This window comes from Melanerpes formicivorus, unplaced genomic scaffold (genome assembly GCF_026170545.1).
Source record: "Melanerpes formicivorus ecotype bairdi unplaced genomic scaffold, bMelFor1.0.p_v2 SCAF_10, whole genome shotgun sequence".
NCBI lineage: Eukaryota > Metazoa > Chordata > Aves > Piciformes > Picidae > Melanerpes > Melanerpes formicivorus.
The window spans coordinates 507,183-524,342 of NW_027142362.1; the positions used below are offsets into that span (position 1 = coordinate 507,183).

The following is a 17,160-nucleotide window of genomic DNA, read 5'->3' on the forward strand; positions in this document are numbered from 1 at the left end:
AACCGTTTTGCAAAGTTAAACATTTATTAGGAACGAGAACTATTACAAAAAGATACCCAGAGTCTAAATATATACAGGAGGTTTAAACATAACATTTTCATGTACCTTTAGCTATAAAAATACATTAGATTAACTGTATCCTAATTTATAAATATAGGGGGTTCTTCTTTAAAAAAAGAAAAGCAGTATTTCATGGGAAAGCCTTGCTGTGCAATGGAAGAATATATACGCTCTCGGGGCGGTTCTGAAGTTAGTGTCTAGTGTTACATAACTTAGAGAATTCAGTGTGTAGCGTCAAACCCTGATCAAGACAGTAAGAGATACAATGACTTTTAAAAACACTTCATAAGGGGGGGAAGTCAAATATATGTCATACACAGAAAGCCAGAATAGCAGGACTTGAAGAATTTCAGATGATTTCAATTTCAACCACTGTCTATAAATCATTAGCAGAGAGAGAGATCAAGATCACCACCAGCCTTGCGCTCCTGGCCTTGCCTCCTGCCCGTCTGACCGCAGCCCTGCAACACCCGCAAGCAGGCACAAGTAGCGTGTTGGGGAAGACCTTTGCACTCGAGTGTTTTAGGAAAACAGAAATTTACTTACAAGGTTCCCATTTGGCCTTTCGTGGGGAAGGGAGGACATTTTCTTCACTGGGTGGGGAGAGCCACCTGTCTCACATACCCAGGAGAGGACAGGCACCTAGCTGGAGGTATGCCGTTGAAGAAGCTAAGCAGCGTGGAAGTGCAACTTCAGCGTTCAGTTAACAAATCAGGAAGTTGAAGCTCATGCAAACTTTTTCCTTACTGATAGCCACCCACCTTCCTTCCTCCTCCAAAAAAAGGTCACTCATGCAACATGGTACTGACTGTGTGTATCTCTGAGAAAAAGAAGTTAAATCCTTGCCTTGCACCAGAGAACAGAGGTTAGACCTGCATTTCTACTTCAAGCCCTGACATCTGAAAACTCCAGGCAGCAGCCTCTAGCAGTGCTCCATGGAGATCTGTCACTATGCCACAAGGATGCCATAAGGACACCACAAGGATGGTTGGCTCTCAGAGGACAGTCACAGCGAGATCAGTTACCGCTTACTACAAAGCTGACACCACTGGCTCCTGCATACTTAGAGCTCCTGCAGACACAGAACTTCCCATACCTTTGGCAGTGGTTCTCCAGTAAAGAATCAGGAGGAGGAAAAGTAGTGAGCCTGGGAACTGAAGAGAGCATGTGGCTTGTCATTAATCTCAGAGTAATGTCTCGGCATGCAAAGAGGTTACTGCAAGAGATGCTGAGGCATGAACTTGGTGTGCCAGCCACTCCAGGGATGCTTACCCAGGTAAGCAAGAGACAACTCAAGAGAGTGAGCTGCTACTCTGCTTGCCAGGAGATCACAGCCCTTGCAAGGACAGTTAGTGCACAGTCCAGCCACAGCTTGTTCCATGGTAGCTAGTCTTTAGCACTCGGTGTGTGCACGGGAACACCTGCCTTTTCGGATTGTACTTCCAGAAAGCTCTTTAAGCTACATTCATGCAGGATAAAGAAGCAGTGAGAAGAGCTTAGAAGTTTAATTCAGAATAATAGCTCTGGCTCAAAAAATGAAGAGATGTTCACACAGCCTGAATGTTACAGAGAAAGAGAGAGCAGGACAGCTTCTTGCAGCTCTTCTGCTCCCTCCCCCAGATCAGAAGGTCTGGCCTGGGATGTTTTCTGTGGGTTATCTGACCATGCTACATGCTTAGCATTCAACTTGGTGTCATCACGGTAAGTGCAGTGCAAAATCCTCTTGCCAAAAGTGCTATAGTGAAGGTTTGAGATACAGTGGTGACTCATTTGGAGCCAGAAGGGTTAGCAAGTCAGTCACTTGCGTCTGCAGCACGTGTCATGTGTACGCGCCAGAACATCAGGTTCCGAGGACGCTTGGAAGTCTAGCTCTGTTGGGTGAAATACTGGCCCCAAAGGAGTCCTCTAGGAAACTCCCACAAACCTCATTCAGGGCTAGATTATCACCAGTACGAAGAATGCCTGTGTCTTTAGAGAGACCAAGATAGCTCTTTGAAAGAGAATTTCTTTACAGTTCCTTCCATGAAAGCTTGCACTCCCAAACTCCAGCTGCAATCTTCACACAAACTCCACCAAGTTCAGTCTAGTTGTATTAACCTTACCACTCATGTCCACCTTTGGCAGGTGATACCCATATGCCTCTGAAGGTGTTTAACAGTCATGCCAATGGCACCAGAAGTCTCTAATGTGCTGTCCATGTCCACGTCCTTCATGGGAACAGTTTGAAAGCAGGTGTCCTGCCAACACGGTGCCTGGTGACAGGTAGCAGACAGAGGTACAGGCAGGGACTTCTCCAGTACAAGTGTGTGCTATGCTGCCAGCAGGGTTGCTTAGTTTTGAAGAGCCAGTTGACAAAATGGAGTCCAGTAGATTCAGTGTTCCTTGAGGAATAAAATCAGGTGTTCCCATTGTCCTTCCTACCCTTCCCCTCCCCCTTGCTCTGAACACATCCCCCATGTGTCACATTCAGAGTGTCAGCATTTTAGGCCTTCTAGTTTCATGAACTCTTCTGGGAGAGTTTAATGGTGACTGTTTTCACTTCAGTGTATTCCGCCAGAGCGTATTCACCACTGGAAAAGAAGAGAGAGGAGGGAAAGGGACAAACAATGGTAGCATGTTACTGTATGTCCCTAAGGAAAGAGATTTCTGCACAAGTGCTGTAAATGAGGGACAGTTGCTGTAAATCATATCAGGCCATTAAAACCAGATCCAAACTGACTTAACATCAGCTATCAAATTGGGCACTGCTTCTAATAACCACCAAGCACCCCAGTACACACAGCTACACCCTGTTGTAACAGGAGCGTGGAATGGCCTCAGTAACCCACAAGATCACACCTTGTGCATCTGCTGAGTGAAGACCAAGTACTATTGTGAGAACCCATAGAAGAAACATCCATGGAAACAGTTATCAGTGCTTAGACAGCAATTAAAGTTCCTTCTTCTCTGGCAGTAAGCTTCTCTCTGCAAGGTACCCTATAATCAAGAGGACACAGTTGTTCCAGAAATGCATGCTGGTGGCAGACCCCACCACTGCTTGTGTCTTGGCTGGTGGAAGCTGGCTCTGTTCCCATGCCTTGCCCAAGGGACAAACCTCTGACATCCTTTAATTAACCAGGCAGTCAGGCAAAGTAAACTGTAAGGTGTATATATGTATTGACACACACATATATACACACATATGTCTTGTTTGAGGATTCATTCATTGGCTGTGCTTAGCCAGTGAGGCATCTGAATGTCTCAGAGCAGATGCACCAGGACAGCTACTAGGAATAGTTCCTGGAAATCAGTCTGTCTTTTGAAAGAAGTGGTGTATGAGATTGCTCTGAAGAGTCATCTGAATGGTGTAATAAAACTAGGCTCTCTCCTATGCAAGAAGAAAGTTAAGATGTAAGCCAGTTCCTCAGCTCTAACTTACAGAGTGACCTTGCTATAAAAATTTCTGCATGAGTAACTCCTCAGAGCTGGAATCCCTGTAGCCATGTTGCAACAGGCCAGAGGGGAAGAGGGTCCTTCTGTAGTTTAGTGGCATGCTTGGCAGGTAGAAGGTAAAACAATCTAGGATACCATTCCTTGTTGCTCTAGCTCCAGCACTAGAAAACTGGAGGTAAGAAGAGCTGTGACTTCCCACCGGTCAAGGGAGGCCCAGAAACTGCCATATAAAGATGGAGGAGGTTGTGGGTGCATACCAGTGTGCCAACCGAGGTGTCACACCTCTACCTTGATTTAAAAATCTAACTAGGAAGGAAGATTTCTTGCAAGGGGAATTGACTGAAATGGAGTTATCAAGAGCTTATCAAGCAGTTGCTCACTTAGGTCACCTCCTGGTGCAGCACACTGCAAGCCTGAAGGTTTCAAAGCAAATTCAACAACATTTTCACTGAGTCCCAATTGTTACTGCATTCACCATCCACATATAAATGAAATACTGAGCAAAACTTACAGTTCTCTGCCATTGCCTGACATTTTAAATCCACCAAAAGGAGCCTGTGCATAGAGTGCATTGTAACAGTTGATCCTGCAATAAAACATCAATAGTAAAAAGACAATTTGGTACCGAGGAGAAGCAAGGTGATGACAACAGCAATACCAAAAAAGGCTGAGATCCCTCAGTCTTCTCTTTGTACAATTCATTCACTTGAGAAATCAGATTTTAACAACAAAATGCTACCGAAACAAAAGATTTGAGTGAGTGGTACTCAGTCTGGCCAACATCTCACTTCAGAGTCTCTAAGGACTAAGACATTCGTGCTTGAGCTGGAATTTACACTGTGTTCAGAGCTGTGCTTAAAAGAAGTAGTCCAACCTATTCCCCACTCTCATGAGACACATTCTGAAATGAAAGTTTACTCAGAAAGCTGTCTGAACACTCACAATCAGGCCCCACCATCCCCTTCCAGATATAGAAAACTGTTGGACTGCCATAAACAAGTAAAACAAAAGCACTAGCCTCCTTTCTATAGACAGCAGGCAGAAAAGGTCATGCAGATACTCCCTCAGCATCTCAGTAGGATCAAGTGACTGAAGAGAGAGCTGGGGCTCGGTGCCGTAGGACTGCACCTTTACCGCCCTTCAAAGCCCAGCACCCCGGGTTTATGTAATTACTCAGGAGTCTTCTGCTGCCAACTCTTGAAATCAACCCTCTGTGTGCATCCAAATGAGCCACCAGGTCAAACTCTCATCTCGAGTGGGGGAAAAACGTGGGAAGCGGGATTCCGAGACAAGGCAGTGTGCCAGCTGCGCAGCCGCTGCTCTCTGCCCAGCGGCGTGACGCCACCTGCTGTCCACACCGATTCCTGCAGCTGAGGCCCCAGCTGGTGCTGCCTCAGGATTGTAAACGCTGCTTTTTCTACACAGAGCATTTTGAAAGGCAGCGAGTCTGCTGGAACTGACTACCAGCTCTACATTTTCAGACGCTTCCCAAGAACTACCTCGACTGGTAAACAGTCCATTTCTCGCCACATTGCCCAGTCCTCACCACCTTAGTTTGGTTGTGGCTTCTGAGCAGAATATCAAGAATCAAGCAGACTGCTAATAGATCTTGCCTCCAACATGCAGTGATTCTGAATCATACATCCCTCTCCCCTCCCAGGAAACAAGCTCCCAGGCCAGGCACAGGTCCCCCACTGCTTACCAGACGGTGCCTGACTGCAGGGCCGCAGCGAGCGTTAGTGCTCTGTCCAGATTCTTTGTGAACACTGCAGCGGTTAGGCCATATTCTGTGCTGTTGGCTCTTCTGATGACCTCCTCTATACTCTTGAACTTCATAATTGGCTGAACTGGCCCAAAAATCTGCACATAACCAATTAACCATTAGTACAGGAATGCCTTTGCTAATCCTGGCAGCTCTGAAGTAATCAGAATCAGATGCATTGTTTGGGTGCTGCAATTAAAATGTTACATCCTAGCCTCCGAGAAATCACTGACAGTCTCTTAAAAGCTACTCATTAAACTGACTTCAAAGGAAGTAGAGTAGTTCATACATGCTACAATCCAACAACTAACAGATCATCTATAACAATCCAAATACACAGAATTAGATCTGGATGAGCTTCAAATGATTTATCCTTACTCCATCTATGACTCTCCTTGTCAACTCAGAAGTGATTAATTTATTGAGTTTACTCAAAGTAATTACTGTCTTTGAAGGACTGCAGGCTTTCTGCCTGGGCTGTAATGCTGCCTTTATCATGCTCTGCAGTGTAGTTGCATATAGTGCAGTTACCATATGTTTCACCACAAATTTGGCTGCCCGGGTGCTGGTGTAATGGCAGCCAGCACACACAATGCCTCCCAGCTCCTGGGATGGAGCCTCTCATTAAGTTCAGTATCAGAGGCCTGCATAAGCCCCCAAAGGTGAAACAGAGTCTCACTTCTGCTACCTTGAGGGCCAGGCTATGCAGCTTGCCTGGCTTTAGCTCATACAAATATTTCTACATTTCTTCCTTGTGGGAGCTCCAGGAGCTCAGCTGAAGCCTTCCTCCCAGGCAAAGGATGAGCATGCATGTGCAGCACAACTGCAAATGAATGGAACTGGGATTTGGAGTCAGGTCAATAAAAAAGGGCCTGTCATGGGACTTTCAGCTCTTACTGACTATTTTTAGCATGCAACTCATGCCCAGGCTGACTGATCCTTCCCAGGTTCCTCAGAGATTCTGTGGCAGATCTGAGACATCTAAACATGTTGCCAGGAGTGAACAGTAAGCATCCCCATAAAAAGCATTGGACTAAACTATAAAATACAAGTGGCCAACTACACTTTGGCAACTACTCATTTTCCATCAGGGCACATGATGAAAAGTAGATTAACTTCTCTTTCAAAGGAATATCACAGGATCTAATCACATGCAGTTTATTCAATTTTTGTGTGTATGAGTAATGAAAGCCAGAGTATGAGATCTGCACTTTGCTGGCTTCAACCATGTTTGCATATAGGAAAAAAATGTTCAGCCTCAGGGCCCTTCACCATGAGCACAGAATCTGGGATTATTTCAGACTCCAAGGCTGCTTGGGAGAAGTTCTCCAGTGGCAGTACAGCAGGGCCATTCCTTCCCTCCTCACCTGCTCCAGGTCCCACAGTTCTTTCTGCAATAAAGCAACTCCTTTTTCACAAAGCATTGGAACAAGAACACACATTAGACTATCTTGCCACTTGGACTCCACCTGTACCACTGCTGAGGAACCTCAGGTCCGCTCAGCAGGAGGAGCAGAAGAGCACACAGCACACACAGCCATCCATCTGCTGCAATGGAAGAGCAGAACTCTAGCTTCAGAAAACCTCCACAGCTCAGGGCAAAGAATACAGTTGTTTTATTCCACTATCACAGAATCCCAGCATGGTGGGGGTTGGAAGTGACCTCTGGGGATTGTCTAGCTCAACCCCTGCTAAAGCAGGATCACCCACAGCAGCTTGCCATCACAATATCCAGATGGGTTTGGAATCTCTCCAGAGACACAACTTCTCTAGGCAGCCTGCTCCAGGGCTTCAGCACCCCCACAGAGAAGTTTTTCCTCATGTTCAGCTAGAGCCTCCTAGGTTCCCGTTTATGCTCACCATCCTGTCTTTGGGCACCGCTGAAAAGTCTGGCCCCATCCTCTTGACCCTTGCTCCCTAGATATTGATCAGCATTGGTAAGATTCCCTCTCAGGTTGCCCTTCTTCAGGCTAAACAGATTCAGGTGTCTCAGCCTTTCCTCCTCACTGAGATGCTCCACTCCAGTCAGCATCTTTGTACCCTCTCTTGAACCAGAGAGCCCAGAACTGTACTCAGTACTTCAGATATGGCCTCATTAGGGCAGACAAGAGGAGGAGGGTAAGCCATGTGCTTGTGTTTTGCATTTTATCAAGGTCTCTCGAAATGTGACCCAAAAGCTTTAGGGTAGAGCTCATCTGTGATATCTGTACCTAGCTTTGTTACTGTCCAGTGAGCACACTCCCCAGGCTGCTCCCCTTTTGGAAAACCAAACAAAATGAGGGACAACAGCAAGGCATTAGAAAGGGCTGGCAAACAGACACCTATTAATTGCACAGACATTGCTGCTAAAACATTTTGGCAGGTTTTTGCCTGCTCTGCCCTGCCTCTTCTCTCACATTTCCCCCCTCCCCAAGCACATACACTCCAAACTGCATTTCCTCTTGCAGACACTTCATTAGTAGGATGAATTTCAGCCTCAGGCAGTTGTTAGGACACTGAAATTCGTTAATTAGTTGAAATTTCTATTCTCCTCTCAATTTTTCACTGTAAACCACCACCTCTTTTTCCCTCCCTGTCCAGCAGCAATGCATGCAAAGGCTCAGGTGATTGTACTGTACCTCTTCTTTGGCGATACGCATGTTGTCAGTGACCTCTGAGAACACAGTAGGCTTTATGAACAGGCCTCTGTCTTCAATGGCAAGGCCCCCACACTCCAGCTTAGCCCCTTCTTTCTTCCCACTCTCTATCAGCTCCAGGATTTTATCAAACTGTTTTTGGTCAATCTGTCAGACACAAAAGGAGAAGAAACAGAGAGCAGAAGCTTTATCATCACTGTTGCAGAGGCTGGAGTCAGGCAGGGTATGTGCCGGGGGAATGCATGCAGGGCACTGCCAGAGTGGGTAAGTTCACATGATAGGGCAGTTCTATGTGGTTTGGCAGTTGCTGATATGGTGGGTTCTCTGATATGGCAGCCAGGCAATAGCTGGGCTGAAACACAGGGCATGGGCATAGCCTGATCCACAAGGAAACAGCAGGTGAAGGTACATGTGGCAGTTTGATCTGAGCTAACAGCTTGCTGCCATGTGGAGAGGGTCTTTCCACTTTTGTTTGCTCCATATCCTGGAGCTCACTTCACTCCAGCTCTGGAACTTGCTGATGTTCTCCATGCACTGATTCAGGAGCACCATGAGGGTGCCTAAAAACCCACCTGAAATGTTTTTTGCTGTATTTACAACATCTGCCAGCTCAACAAGACATCTGATCAGTATCAGAGTCAGTGCAAGGGAGGGAGAACAATCAAGTTGACTTTGCAGCTTCACCCATAGCTGCCTGTCCCCAGCCAGAAGAGCTCAGCCAGCATGTGCAGCAGCGTGCTGCAGGTGCTGTCAGGTTCCAACCTAAGGCAGGGTTGCTCACCACAGCACTCTGCAGATGGTAAAAGACTTATGGAGATGTTTTGAAAAAAGTAAAACTAACAAAACCCTCAACAGATTCATCAAGGTGATTAATTGGACAACTCCACCCACTGGTTCAAAGTGCCCTGGCAGCCTGGGAGCTTGTTCTGAATGCCAGGTATCCCCAGATGCTTGTACTGGTTCAGTCTATCTCCCCAGGCATCTGTTTTCCTTCCAGCAAGGCCAGCTGCCAGTTGGGACTGTTTACATGGAGTGTTCCACACTCCACTCCTCCAGATTACAGACTGCATCCTGTCCCTGGCTAATCCTGGCCACACGCAGTCCAATTTTCATGCTTTTAGACAAATATCAAAGCTTCAGGAGGGTGTCCTTGGGGTACACAGTGACAACAGATCAGCACATCTCCTGCCACACAGATGTGCACGTCCCAAGAACTGCAGACAGCTTGTGCTAAGTGTCCATCTTGTCTCACGTGTCAAGATGCTGCTCAAGACAGCATGACAGGTGCTCCTGCAGAAGGCACCGTGTGCCCTCATGTCGGGTGTGAGGCGTCACACCGTGCCTTTGGCAGGTGGCATACGTATTCTCTTGTTTGGTTGCCAGAGGAGAAGATCTGCAAGTGCCTTCCATCGTGGCATGTCTGTGATCCAGACCAAGCCAGTTCATCCACTTCACATCACAGAAAACAAAACAAGGATATTTATACAGCTGTAACTTGTTGCAAGGCAAACTACAGTTAGATGAAAAGACACTGGGGAAAGAAAACATTTGTAAAAATGACATGTAAGGGTGGGACTGTTTGTCACTGTAACCAGAGCTTGTAAGGCTTGTTTAAATTCTGTCCCCTACTCCACTATTATTTATGGTTCCAGCATTGACTTCTATTAAAAACACATGATCTGCTAGAGCCAGTTCTACCATTTGTCCATCTGATTCAAAAGAAAAGAAGGCTTCTAACAATCTGAGAACCTTCAAATCTTCCTGCCTTGCTTCACCTAAGACAAGACTGCAAGGATCAGTCTTTCCTTTTCCAGAACTATCCTTTGTAATCCTACAGAGTAACTCCACAACTGTGCTAAGCAGACAGCTGAGTAAAGATTCTTCTCACCTCCATATTTTGCTTTCATGCTTTAATCCTAAAATACACAAATGTTCACAGTCTAAGGAAAATACCATCTTAAAAATCAAACAATAGCTTTTAGGCTGAATAACTACTGGCTGGCAAGTGCCATGAGGCAGCCTTAGTGCTTATTTGATTCCTGTAGATCGGGTCTAACAGTTCACAAATCCCAGTGTCTGGGGTACTGCGATAGCACAACTAGTCTAGTCTTGTTCTAAGCTATTCCCTGCTCCACTCCACCAGGACACTGCTCTCATCTACGGCAGCCTGCTGTTCACAGCTGTCTAATGAACTGGTTAACCAGTTTGCCATCTGTGCAGTTTGATTTTATTGCTTCCTGTGATACAGCTCACAGGAGTCTGCAGTTACCAAATGCCTTTGGTCTTCATTTGAGGTTGGCACTCTACTCAGTCCTGAGTACCTGTGACAGTACCCCTTAGGTTTCTTGTGCTGTCCTTTGAATTCCAGCCAGCTAACTCATGTGAGTTTTGGAGAAGTCTCATCAGAAGCATGCTCATTTCTGTTTAAATTTGATCTATTTTTGATCAGTGCAGTGCAGTTTATACCAGCATAACCTAATACTGCTGCTGACACAGTCTTTTCCCCACACCCATGCCGTGAGCATCCATGCCAGTGCACAGTAACACACACCAGGGAAGTGGCCTGAGTAAAGCCTTTCTTACTCACCTCCCAAAAAGCTGGATTGGACCTGAATCAGCCAGTTCCTCAATCTGTTCTCAACTGCAGTGCAATATAAGAACAAGCAGCTGAACACAGCACCACCTCTCCAGGACTAGCTTGTGTCCAGTTCATGTGGCACAGTATTGTCTGTCACCTCATGCTGTCCAGGACCAGGTTGTTTCTGCAGCTACTTAAAGCACTGTGCTCAGACATGGTGCAGCTTGGTTTCATAAGCACCAGCTCAGTCTGGACTGCAGAGGCTCTCCTGGTTTATGCTTTCTGAACTCTCTTGAAGTTGCATGTACTGTTGTCTGGCTACAAGCACTTGGGGCTGATGTAGGATGAAAAGATTTTGAGCTACAACCACTGTCAGCTCTGTCTTCTTCCCACTGTTGACTTCTAAGCCAGTGATCATCCCAGAACTGGTCTACCCAACAGCATGTGGCTATTTTTGTAGTGCTGACCCACACAGAAGAATGAAAGCAACAACCTGGATCTGAAGCAACTGAGACCTGACAGGGAGAGATGCAGAAGTGGAAGACATTATTTTTCCTGGTGGTTCTTCCCTTGTCCATCAGTTCAAGATAAAAACAACCTCACAGTGGAGCAGGTTCCCTCAGGAACAGAGGAAAATTTGGAAGCTTCATCTTTGAACAGCAACTTGTGGACAGGTGTGACTGCTACTTTTGAGGGTGTTTTGAGCCCTTGTGACACTGCACTTCTCTCTCTCACTTCAATTTCTGTGTGTAGTATCTTACAGCCTAGGCTCCAGTGAGCAAGCAACCATCGCTGCAGAGGAAGTGGTTGTTCCTTTGCTCTGGCAGCCACAGGAAAGATTTAGGATCAATAGTTTCCTCCCACTCTCTCAATACCTTTCCATCTTGGACTTGACAGCTGCACGCACAGAAGTCCAGATGTGTGTTTGTGGGTTTGCTATCTCTCTCAGCTATGAGTGTAACAGGTAAACCAGAAGAGGGAAGGAGGACAGATGGACCAGACTTAAAATATGACCAGGTGCTGCTCTTCTGACTACCTGGTACCCTTAGTTATAGCTCTGTATGTACAGAGTCACCCTTAAGCCACAGCAGAGACACCAGAGGATGGTGCTCTGCCACAGTGCTCTCAGGGAACTGCTCTGACAGCCAAGCAAGAGCTGGCAGCATGGATGAACTGAAAGAAGCAGCCCAGTTCCATGTGTTCTGCTCACCCTTTAAAGCCTGACAATTACCCCTTATGATTTCAGGGGCTGTTCTGATAAGGGTGTATCACAAGGGAAGAGCAGACTCTGAAATGGTTTGAAAGTCAACTTATCTCTGCTGAAGCATGCTCCTAAAACTGATGAGAAGTTTGCAAGCCTTTTCCAGGCAAGTTACTGGGTTAGATGTAGCCCCAGAATGAACAGGGGATGTACATCATCTTATTCCCCAGGCATGAGGACGTGCAATGGGGTTTTGCCATGCATGAATCATGCAAATGGGCCTAGATCCAGATAAGGGGGGGGGGGGGGGGCAGATGTCCTCACAGCCATCCCTCCTCTGAGAGTTCCAAGGAATCAAGGAAGAAAGAGAGTGCAGTACTGGGAACAGGAGGCTTAGCCTATAGATTTATGTGGTTCCACCTTTATTTTTGATAGCAAGCAGTGGCCCTGTTGGAAGATCTGACCCAAGCATCATCTTCCTCCACAGCTCTCCACCACAGATCAGATTGCTTCAGAGTGAGAAGAGTAGGAGGAAGGCTCTGGAAGCATCAATGAGGCTGGTTGTGACAGCAGCTTGGCATGGTTCTTCTCCCTAATTCAGCTGAAACTTCTCCAAAGGATCAGGAAGGAAGCAAAAGAAGAGACAGAAAGTGGGGCTCAGGAGTCCCTGGGCTCTAACTACTTGTCATCACCCCTGCAGCCAAGTAGCTGAATGGCCCTTTCCACAGCTGCACTCTTCTGTGCTGTGCTATTGCTCACTGCAACATGCTTTGTATTACTGTACCAGGGAGACAGCCCCTTCCATAAAGCTGGATCAGAAGTGAATTAAATACATTTGTGTTTAAAAAAAATTACAACATAACATTTCAACAGTTGTGATTAATTGATATTTAAAATAGGGAGCAAAATAGAGCCATGATACATTACTCACCCCGCAGCACTTCTGCTGGGGCCATACTTGTAAGGATAATATTTACACAGGAAAATTAAACAAGAACACAAGCAAAAACCAAACAGTAAGTGTTCTCAGGCACAGTTACCTGGGGGCCCTGCTCGGTTCTGGCATCAAAGGGGTCTCCAACGAGTCGCTTGGTGGCGTACTCCACGCTGCGCCGGACGAACTCGGGGTAGATCTGCTCCTCCACAAAGACGCGCGAGGCAGCCGTGCAGCACTGTCCTTGGTTGAAGAACACACCCTGATGGGCACACTCCACTGCCAAGTCCACTGCCACACAGCCCGGGAGGCAAAAGTGTTACCACACGCACAGTTTCAGCCTTCCAGTGTTTCCAGACTTGTTTTTCCCTTGCTTTTTGAAAGCCTCATAAAATGCTGATGGCGGTCACACCCTTAGAAGGCTTTCTACTGCTTTCAAACCAGACCTCTTCTGATTTTCACCCCTCTTCCTGCCTTTTGTCTCAGGGTCTGGTTTGTCATAGCTCCTGGTAATCTCTTCCACAAGGACTCACTGAGGACAGTAACCAGCTTTTCTTGCTGTGGGAATTCAGATGTGATTCCTAGATACCACGCATCGGTTCCCAAAGCCTTGTTGCAGCAGCGCTCGTTCAGAAAGCAGCGTGCCCTACTGCTGTACAGCCAGCTCAGACCAGGGCTTGCAACGCTCACTGAGGGCAGGGGCACAAGTACCTCTGCCTTTCGACCCCTGCTGTGTTGTGCAGGACATTGTAGAGTACTTTCCAACCACTTTGACGGGCACAGGTTACACATCTCCTAGACCTACTCAGTAATGCAACAAATTCACAATGGGACATGTGACAGGAGTCCTGCAGAGCAGAGGTGCAAGTTGCATTAGAACAGGTCCTACAAAACTTTCCTGTCAAAGGAATGCCTGCAGAGGGGCTGCATTGTAGGAAACTGTTTTTCCCACTGCTTGCCTCAGGCTCTGGAGCGCTGCCAACCAAGAGGAAAGCACCACCACAGCAGAAATACACCAATGCAAGCTGGATCTGCAACTGCAGCATGCCCAGGGAAGGCGCAGTACAATGGTCTGCTCATTTGCCACGGGAATGGTCCATATGCTGAGCAAGGACTGCCGTGAAGCAGAACTGCATCTTGCTCTTGGACAGAGCCTTTGGGGCGGATCCGGTGGCAAAGGCCAGCAGAGAAACACAGGAAGCAGCACATTCAGAATCCCTTACAGCAAATAAAGTCAGCAGCCAATACTTACAGTCTGCATCTGCACACACAATGCAGGGGTTTTTCCCTCCAAGCTCTAATGTCACCCTTTTGAGGTTGCTTTTAGAAGCAGCTTCCTTGATCAGTTTTCCAACCTGTGGCATTAAGACACAAAGAGGACATGAGCTGTTTCCACTGAAATCTTGTGATGCTAACAAGGGTAGAAGAGCCCGGTGGGCTGCTGAAGCAGGCAGAAGTCTGTGAGAACACACTTAAATGGCTTCAGTTTCCAGCTGCTGTGATGTGTTGGGTCAAAAACAGCCCCAGAATTGTTTGGTTTAGGCAGCTCTGCAAGGGCAGGCTGTGTGGGAGAGCTACAGGAACTGCATCCTGATGTTACCTGCTACCAGAGCTGCAGAACAAGGCATCTCCCACCCAGTGCAAGCTAGTGAGCAACACCAGCCAGCGGTGGGGCCCCAAGGTTTACAAGTTTCACTTTAAAAAATTCAGCTTAGAATGGATCAAGGCAAGACAAGTACAAGATCTCACTGTTCCTATCTGTTCCCACTCCCACACCAGAAAGCCAAGTCGTTTTTGACCTTTAGGAGAAAACTCTTCTGACAGTGTAGGCTGAGCTGCTCCACACACAAATAACTGAGACATCTTCTTTCCAAGGCAATTACCTTCAAGATGTCAAGAGACAAAGTCCAGCTAGCTCTGCTGTGGCACTTTCTGCTCAGGAACCTGACCAGCTGGTGGAATTTATCTGGCCACCCTCCCCTGAAGGGAAGGATTTGCTCTGCTGCTAGAGTTTAATCAAAGTAATGTCAAACTAAGGGCTTTTTTTCCCCCTCACAGAAAAATTGCTTCATATCAAATGTTTTTCCCAAATTCTGACTGCACTATTTCTTTTTCACACTGGTAACACCAAACCAGCGCAAGAAGAGGCAGCATCAGAATCATTTAGTGATCTAATTTTGTTAGAAACAGTGTGAGAGAAAACTGTTTGGGAGTTTCAGTTGCTGAGGCAGGCTATTTTTTTTCAGATGTGATCTTGTATTTGAATGTCCTCAGTGTGCAACTGGTTTTCTTGTATGTTGTCTGTGCACGTGGCAATCAATTTCTGCTCCCAAATCCTCTTGCCCTGGAGTGGAGCTATGACCAAAGAAAGCACAAGGCAGCTGGATGGCAGTTACACATCTGCATTTCTCATGGCTTGCCTTGGGAACATAAGCAAAACTCCTGACCTGGCAGTACAGATCATCTCTAGCCCACCGCAGCCTAGTCCTAGAGACAGCAAAACGTCAGTGATGCATCATCCTGCAGACACATAGAGCTTTGCAAGAGACATTACTACAAGCTAGCTGACCAAAGAGAAGTTAAACTAAAGGAAGAGAAGAAATCTGGAAGGGAAAATTCTCCTGGAGGTTAAGACTAGTATGTCTAGGCTGGCACTTAGCCTAAAACTAAGTCAAAACGTATTTTGAATTAGCTTCACTTCCTGGCTCGGAAGCAGTAGCATTAGGCTGCAAATACTGCAGAGATGCAGCTGAACCCACAGATGGGTGGAGAGGGAAGAAAACACTTTTAAATTACACATGCATTAGCAAAAAAATCTGTCTCCCTTGGTGTTTCCTGCACACCCATGGATTAAGAAGACAAGCACAATGTTTACATTTTTGTGCCCACAGGCCCCAGCAACTGAGATTTTCCTTCTGCCCTAACCCACTGGCCACTGCTTTTTCATTAAAAACTCAAACAGGTCCATGTGGGTTGGATGAGTCTGTAAGCTCTACCCTGGTCACACAACCAGCACCTAATCTGGGCTAAAAGGTTCTGATCTAGGATTTGCAGAGAAGCATGTCACTGGGTGCACTCACAGATTAGAGCAACTAGCAAGAGAGTAAAAGCTGACATTTGATTGTGTTCATGTTTGCTTCCACGATCCCTAGACAGAAAGGGAGGCTTAGCAACGCCTTCTCCTGTGGGACCAGGGAAGCAACCAGCGTGCACACAAAGCCACTAGATGGTACTGTTGTTAAATGCAGCAGCTTTTGAGAGTTCAGGGTTACCTTTACCCACCAAAAACTATTCAAGGCACGTTATCATCATTATGCAATTAGATTACACTCTGCAGTATTGAGGACAGACACAGGAATGGGTGAATTTGGCCAGTGCTCATCGAGAAGAGTGTTATTCAAGGAAATAAAGGTGAAGGGGCTGTATTTGCCTCTACTGCAGCCACTGGGGTCAGTATTTCCATCCCTGGGACGCTGCCCCTCTTCAGAGGGTGTATAGATCTATTGCAGAAACAATCACGAGCTGCAGGTGGGAAAACACGCACGTTTCTAAGCAAGCTTTTGTTTGAGAATTTGCAGTAGTGTACTGGAGAACCAATATATTTGCATGCCACAGCTGTGCTCAATCACATGGACTAGGCCAAGCCATGTGCTCCATTGCCCCATTAAGAGTGTGGCTGTAGGTGTCTGATAGCACAGAGGTCTCACTTCCACCCTTCTCATAAGCAAGACAGTCACAGCTATTTACGGGGGGGGTGGAACTAAATAGAAGGTGCTTTACTGTGCAGGTCTCAAAAGAAGCTCAAATGTTAATCCCATCCACGTCAGCAGAAGCAGCCTTGGGCACCAGGCCATGTTTTCATTTAAGTCATAGTTCCTCAGAGGTAACTAAAGCAGAAGAAGAATTGTTCAGGGCTCTGACTGACATGTTTTCCAGTTGCCCACGCTGGCAGGGCAGGACTGGCAGGTAAACGTGCCCAGAAGCTCCATCAGGTCAATGACATGACGTTAAGTCACTGCCAGCCTCTCCTCCAGACTGCCGTGCCTCATGTCAGAGCATCTATGACACTTCTCACAGCAACGTGGTGGTTTGGCAAAACTCAGCTAACAGAGATGTGGGATTATCACAAGCACAGGGACCTGAATTAGATGAATCCCAAACCAGCTGAAAAATGCTGTCACGTGGAACGTGATGGGGACTGGTGCTGGGGATACAGAAACCATCGACACTTCACCAGTCCAGTCTCATGTGAAAGGCAGCGTGAGAGGAGAATGCAGAGAGACAGTAGATGTTTTGTAACGAATCCATCACCTACCTTTGTTGACCCAGTGAAAGCAATCTTATCAATGTTGTGATGGGTAGAAATAGCAGCTCCAGCTGTGGGGCCATAGCCTGGCACAATGTTCACCACACCGGGAGGGAAACCCACCTGAAACAGAGGTTAAATACAGCTCTGGAGAGAGAGAGAGAGAGATTTTGAGCACTCTGGAGCCGATCTGTGCTTCTGAGAGCTGCAGTTCAGTTCTCAGGAAGCCCGAATTAGCTGCACAATGTTCC

The 17,160-nt window shown here is 46.7% G+C and overlaps 1 protein-coding gene across 1 annotated transcript in view; it reads right to left on the reverse strand.

The window, feature by feature from the left end:
- The window catches only part of ALDH1A3 (aldehyde dehydrogenase 1 family member A3), a 36,587-nt gene continuing 19,427 nt past the window's right edge, over positions 1-17,160 (reverse strand). Inside the window, exons 7-13 of the mRNA XM_068143308.1 lie at positions 16,919-17,032; positions 13,856-13,958; positions 12,710-12,894; positions 7,873-8,037; positions 5,195-5,352; positions 4,004-4,078; positions 1-2,630 (exon numbers count right to left, since the gene is read on the reverse strand). Of these exons, the coding sequence (XP_067999409.1) occupies positions 2,558-2,630; positions 4,004-4,078; positions 5,195-5,352; positions 7,873-8,037; positions 12,710-12,894; positions 13,856-13,958; positions 16,919-17,032 (873 nt within the window). The 3' untranslated portion in view covers positions 1-2,557. The remainder of the gene's footprint in view (positions 2,631-4,003; positions 4,079-5,194; positions 5,353-7,872; positions 8,038-12,709; positions 12,895-13,855; positions 13,959-16,918; positions 17,033-17,160) is intronic.